The following is a 6,519-nucleotide window of genomic DNA, read 5'->3' as shown; positions in this document are numbered from 1 at the left end:
AGAGCGGCTGGGCGGCGGCGGTCGGTGCTCCCGCGCCCGCCCGCGTCGGCGCCCCGGACGCCCGGATCATGGGCTGCATCGGCTCCCGGACCGTGGGTGGGTACCGCGGGTGCAGCGGCGCGGCCAGGTCTCCGCCCGCGCTCCGTGCCCCCTCAGGCCGGCCTGCGGCCTCGCTTGCCTCGCCCCGCGCCGCAACCGCAGGCCGACCTGGCGCCTGTATCCCTCCTCCATCCTTCAGCAACCCGCAGCATCCTCTCAGCATCCTTCCAACATCCTCTCAGCATCCTTCCAGCATCCCCGCAGCATCCTTCAGCATCCCTTTGCATCCTCCAGCATCTTTAAGCATCCCTCAGCACCCCTCCTGCAGCATCCCCACCAGCCCCTTCCCTGCCCTCATCCTCCGCCTCCACATCACCGTCACTGCTTTGCCCTGCCCGCGCCCGCTGTCCCAGGGCAGGCCCCCAGACCCCAGCCTCTGACTCGCCCTGGGTCTCATCTTCCACCAACCTATCTCCCTCTCTGACCCCCCGCTGTTCTGTTCCCAGATTGCTTTGTTCCTGTGCAGCCCCCCCCCCACTTGCCGGGACCAGGGGCGGGGGCTGGGGCTGGAAGGGGGTCGTAGAGCGGATGGGGACCTGCGGAGGCTGGGACACGCGGGCGGACAGCACCTGTCGGCGGGCTAGAGGCCCTATGTTTACTGTGACAGGAGCGAGCAGGGCGGGCGGCGCCTCTCCCTCTTCTCCACCCCTGACCCCCACCCCCTCGCTGCACATCCACTGTACTCCAACCCTCTCACAGCCCCCCACTCTCCCCACTCCTACATGCTCCAGCGACCTCAGGCTGAGGGAATAATTCGTGTTATTGTATAAACAAATGCAACCCTGGAAGCCTTGTTTCTCGAAGCCCCGGGTTATTTCCATGGATACCCCTCCGCCCGCTGTCACCCCTTCTCGAGGCCGCCCCTCCTCTGCCCCCGGCTCTGACTCAGCGCTCCCTTCATACGACAGGCGGCCCCCTCCCCTCCCACCCAGGGTCCCCTCTTCCCAGGCCACAGAGCCCACTGACCTCACTCAGCACCCTCAGCCTCCGGACAGACCCCTCTCCTGAAGCCCCAAGCGGGCGGAGGGCCCTTATACCATCTGTGTGGTTGCAAGCTGCGGATCTTGTCCAAGATCCCCTCAAAGTAGCCCTTCCCAGGGATACCCCTGATCCTGGGCTCCTCATCAGAGCTTCTGGTGCTGAACTAGGGCGGGTGCTCCAGCCCCCATCTGAGTGAGTCCTCGACGCTCCTCTCCCCAGGCCCTCACTAGGACCCCGCAGTCCTCAGACACCCCATCTCCTCTGGTCTCTGGTCTTCTCTTTGCCTAGAATGTCTTTTTCTATCTCTGATGCCACCACTTCAACCACACTTGTCACCACGGTCCCCATTCTCGAGAAAGACTGCCCTCTGGTCCCGCCGGGTCTCCACATCTCAGTCCTCTGTGGAGAAGGCTCGATCCTCGGCTTCTGGCCCCCACTGCTTGCTCCCCAGTTCCTGCCTCTGTCCCCATCAAGTATCCTCCAGTCCCACAAATTCACCAAGACGTGGGGAGGTTTCCCTAGAGTAGGCCCTCTCCCATCTCACAGAGTAATGGAGTAGCTTCCCCTGGGGCAGGTCTGCTCTCCTGGGAGAACAAGAAACACCCCCTCCATCCTCGGACAGAAGGGAGAATTGTTTTCCTGTGAGACCAGGCGCTCCCTCCTTAACAAACAAAAGGCCATATGACCCTTCTCCTGGCTTGGTGGAGTGAAAACAATGTTTTGGTTTTGCATTGTTACTCCTCCGAACCACGGACCGCAATGACCACGCTGAAGCTCTAGGGACAGGAAGGACAGGAAAGGCAGCAGGTGGTCAGAAGATGGAGCTGTTGATATTGAGGGGCTGGAGGGCCTGGGGTGGGTGGGGGCTCACTCTTCCACCTTGCAGGGAATGAGGTCATCGCGGTGGACTGGAAAGGCCTCAAGGATGTCGACCAGCTCCCCATGGACAGCACCAGCTCCCTGCAGGGGAGCAGCCTCCACCGGCCATCCACAGAGGTGAGCCCCCAGAGGCTCTCCCCAGAGATCCCAGGCAACTCCCTGAGCCCTTGTGGTCTGTAGACCCAGCCTCTAGTCTTCTGACCCTCTGGTTCTTGTGGAGTAAATTCTTCCTCATGACACCCCCTGGCAGAGCACACTCTCCCCAGGTCTCCTCTAGGTGTCATCTTCATGGGAGTCCCCCTGACATCTTTCCCACAGAGCGGCTGATGGATTTGAACCACTGATCTTTCTATTAATGCCCAAATGCAAACCACTGCCCTGACAGGGCTCCTTTTCCAGTTACTCCTGAATTCCATGACAACACACTCCAGTGACACGTCACAGACTAGTCCCTCATCTCCCTCAGACATTCCACTCAAGATCCCAATCCTAGTAGTTCTGTGGAAATAACGCCCTCCCACACCTTGATGAAGCTCTCTCGGTGGTGGGGTCACCGGGAACTGCAGGACACCCATGCCCTTGTCCTCTGTCCTCGCAGCAAACCCGGACAGAGTTCTCCTGGGACGCCATCAATGTGAGTGCAGACCACGCAGTCCCTGCCAACCCTTTACCTGCATAGAACAGTGTGCCCCCACCCTTACTAACGCTTTACCTTCATAGACACAGTGCGCCACCAGTTCATGCCAACCCTTCATTTTCATAGAACCAACCTAGAATGCTTTTGACAGTCCTTAACAACCCGCTACCTTCATAGACAGTGTCCCCACCTTTCCAACTCCTCACCTTCATAGACAGTGTGCCCACCTTTACCAACGATTCACCTTCATAGACAGTGTGCCCACCCTTATCAAAACTCCTCACCTTCACAGACATAGGGTGCCCCAGTTCATGCCACCTTCATAGATACAGTCTGTCCCCAAGTTATGCCAGCCCCTTTGCCTTTCTAGAAGAATGTGCCTCCAAATCATGCCAAGCCCTTCACCCTCGTAGAATAGTGTGCCCCAAGTCACGCCAATTCCTTCAATGTCACAGAACACAATGTAACCCCGTCCTTCCTTTCATAGAGCCATGCCCCCCCAACAGTCCCTGTCAACCCTTCACCTTCATACAACAGTGCACCCGCATCCCTGCCAACCTTCCACCTTCATAGAACATGGTGTGATCCCATCTCTACTAACTCTTCACCTCCATAGAAAACACTGTGCCCCAACATTCTCTGCGTCATGTTGTTTGGGGAGTATGGTTCTGCTGGACTCTCCCCTGCTCTAGCTCATCTCCTCCCCCTGGGAGCCATGCACCCTCCCAGGATATAAGCCCCCTGCGCTCTCATCCCTCCTTCCCACCCTCCCTCCCAGCTATCCATGGAGGACACCACGTCTATCCTCCCGAAGCTCAAGCGAAACTCGAATGCCTATGGCATTGGAGCCCTGGCCAAGTCATCGTTCTCAGGTGAGCCTTTGCCCTGGGGGTGCCCGAGCCCAGGAAGTGCCCTGAGGCTTCTGTCTGCCTCCCTGCCCCTTCAGGCCATCCATACACCAGGCCCGTCTGTCGTCTGTCCTTCCCACCAAGCCTTCCTCCATGTCCTGGCTGCCCTCAGACGCGGGTCTTCTTGTCACTGTGGAGGGCTGCTCCCGAGATGGGCGGGAAGTGCAGGTGCAGGTGAGGTGGGCTGTTCTCATTGGTATGGGACTCTCTCCCCCACAGGGATCTCACGAAGCATGAAGGACCACGTGACAAAGCCCACTGCCATGGGGCAGGGCCGGGTGGCACATATGATCGAGTGGCAGGGCTGGGGAAAGACCCCAGCCATCCAGCCCCAGCACAGCCATGAGTCTGTGCGCAGGGACACGGACGCCTATTCTGACCTCAGTGATGGTGAGAAGGAGGCACGTTTCCTAGCAGGTACGTCCACCCAGAGCCTCAAGGGACACAGTTTTGGGGTAACCAGAGACCAACCTTCCAATGTGCTCCTTCCTAATGGGGTTGACCTTTCCATGTGGTGACCACAAACCTACAATTCCTAAACACCCCAAACCTTCCAACCACTGACTTATTCTGATATGTGTCCTCTACTCAGTGTTCCCATCTCCAGAGAGATCACTGGAATGAGGCACCAAGTCTCCCACCCCATGGCTTCCCTGCTTGGTGAGACTGCCTGGTCCTCAAAGGGAAGGAGGCCTCGGGCTCTGGAGTCTCGGCTATACCCCATCCTTCTGGTGGAGAAGGCAGCCAGGCCTGGGGATGTCTCTAGCCTCACCCCACAGTGCTGTCCCAGCCCACTTACTGGACTCAGTGTCCGAGACAACCAGTAGACGAGAGGTGTCCTGGGTGATGAAGGGTGGACTTCAGGGTGGGCTGAGTCCCTGGTAATGGTCTCAATATAGTGACAGGTATGACATTCCCACAAGGGGACCATGAAGTTCACTCGGTGGTAGGTCTGGAGGGGGAAAGGTGAGGTGTTTCCGTGTGTGGTGGGTATGAGAAGCCTCAGTGGGAAGGAGAGGTAAGCAGGCCAAGGACAGGGACAGGCAGCTAGCAATGCAAGGGTCACTTCACTCCTTGGCTGGCCGTAGAGTGGACTCCAGCCCACAGTGACCCTACAGGACAGAGAACTGTCTCAGAGAGTTTCTAAAACTGAGAATCCTGATGGCGGCCGATTGGCCCAGCTTCCTCCCGTGCTGGGTGTGAACCACTGGCCTCTTAGCTAGCAGCTGGGTGCTGTAACCACTGTGTTACCCGGGGTTCCTGACGAGAGGTCTCCCCCAAGTCTACCCATTCTCAGGGGTCTGCACCTTCCAAGGCTCCACGTCACTGAACCCACTGAAGATTCTCCTCTTGGGAAGGTCTGCTGGTCCTGAACCCCTTACCTAGTCTCCATTCTCCAGACCAGCTGCCACTCCTCAGATGGCCCCGAGATGAACTTCAGGGGGCCCTAACTCCGATCTTAGGAGATGCCTCTAGAAAGTGCCGACATCCGACCTTCTGGGAGCTACTCATGGTCCTGTCTTGTTTCGGGGTGTGGGCAGAGGTTCACTGGTGCCACAAGGCCCCGGAGAACATACCACGTGGCTGTTCCGAGTGGGTCTGTGCATGACTGCTGATGGGATTTCCCAGGTGTAGTGGGCGAAGCTGTAGAAGGACCCTGCTGATTGTTTCTGATTGTATGTTCAGATGTACCCACCCGTGTGGGTTACAGCCACCCCCACCAGGCGACCGAGGCTAACAGTCTCCACTGGAGAACGCCATCCTTCTCCCAAGGGGCAGGTGATGGGTTCACACCGTTTTGGTTGATTGTCGTGCCCTGAGGCACAACGCCACCAGAGGGAGTGGGCTGTTGTGTACATTGGTTGAATGAGCCCTATTTTTCCACCTGCTTCTTTTTACTGAAAATCGAACTGCCAGTGAGTCTGTTCTCCTCACGTCAGCCCTCTGATCACACGCTTTCCGAGGCTAAGTTACAGAAGGAAAGCTGGGGGATTGACCGCCCAGACTTCAGGCAGGAGCCCAGCACATGATGGCCGTGCCACCAAGGCTCCCCCACAGCTCCCAGAGGGCATATTTCACCCGAAAGGCAAGGTCCTACCTCCGGAGTTCCAAGATGCAGCTCTGTGCGGTTTGAGGCTCATGGGGACAGGCTCTGTGACCGCTCCTCTCTCTCAGGGGTCATGGAACAGTTCGCCATCTCTGAGGCCACGCTCATGGCCTGGTCCTCCATGGATGGTGAGGACTTGAGTGTCAACTCCACCCAGGAGCCACTGGGCTGTAACTACAGCGACAACTACCAGGAGCTGATGGAGAGCCAGGGTGAGAGGGGTTCCCACGTGCAACCCGGGGGTTCTCCCTGAGCTTTCCTGGGGAGAGGGGTGCCCACTCCCGCCATCTCCTTGCCCCAGCACTGGCTCTCTCTGCCTCCCTGCCCTCCTTGCTCTGGGTTCTGGGGTTCACCCCCACTTCCTGGCTTCTGTGACACTGGCTCTCGGGCCCCATCTCTTTGCAGATGCCCTGACGCAGGCCCCCATGGATGGCTGGCCCCACTCCTATGTGTCCCAGGGCATGTACTGCCTGGGCTCCTCAGATGCCTGGGAAGCCAGTGACCAGTCCCTCATTGCCTCCCCGGCCACCGGCTCCTACCTCGGCCCAGCATTTAATGACTCACAGCCCAGCCTGCACGAGATGGGCCCCCCCCACCCCACTTCAGGCTTCTCTACCCAGGAGCCACCGCCTTTGCTGGGGCTGGACGCTGACTGGGCCCCAGGAGGGGGCACGGTGGACCTGGCCGGAGTCCCAGCTGAGGAAGAGGAGGAGGAGGAGGAGCGGGAGGACGTGGAGAAGAGGCCGCTGGGCCCGGAGGAGGAGGAGGACGCAGGGTGCCGGGACCTGGAGTCACTGTCCCCGCGGGAGGAGCCCGAGGTGTCCACTGCCCTCAGCCGCAAGGTGTCTGACGTCACATCCTCAGGGGTACAGTCCTTCGATGAGGAGGAAGGCGAGACCAACAACTAG

At 59.0% G+C, this 6,519-nt stretch overlaps 1 protein-coding gene across 1 annotated transcript; it reads left to right on the top strand.

Annotated features, from left to right (window-relative positions):
- The first annotated feature begins 68 nt into the window (after positions 1–68).
- FAM131B (family with sequence similarity 131, member B) lies at positions 69–6,519 on the top strand. The gene is made up of 7 exons (XM_006887176.1): positions 69–96; positions 1,967–2,076; positions 2,558–2,593; positions 3,375–3,468; positions 3,724–3,921; positions 5,680–5,823; positions 6,017–6,519. The coding sequence occupies exons 1-7, from the start codon at positions 69–71 to the stop codon at positions 6,517–6,519; spliced, it is 1,113 nt and encodes a 370-aa protein (XP_006887238.1).

Source organism: Elephantulus edwardii, unplaced genomic scaffold (assembly GCF_000299155.1).
Source record: "Elephantulus edwardii isolate Elephantulus edwardi_28Jun2011 unplaced genomic scaffold, EleEdw1.0 scaffold00055, whole genome shotgun sequence".
In the NCBI taxonomy this organism is placed as follows: domain Eukaryota; kingdom Metazoa; phylum Chordata; class Mammalia; order Macroscelidea; family Macroscelididae; genus Elephantulus; species Elephantulus edwardii.
The sequence above is the reverse complement of the archived record's forward strand: the minus strand, read 5'-3'. Positions and strand labels throughout refer to the sequence as shown.

Bases quoted from the DNA above. Each gene is read 5' to 3' on its own strand.
- FAM131B (XM_006887176.1), top strand. From the start codon at position 69: ATGGGCTGCATCGGCTCCCGGACCGTGG. The intron at 2,077-2,557 runs GTGAGCCCCCAG...CTGTCCTCGCAG, and splicing joins TCCACCGGCCATCCACAGAG to CAAACCCGGACAGAGTTCTC. The intron at 2,594-3,374 runs GTGAGTGCAGAC...CCTCCCTCCCAG, and splicing joins TCTCCTGGGACGCCATCAAT to CTATCCATGGAGGACACCAC.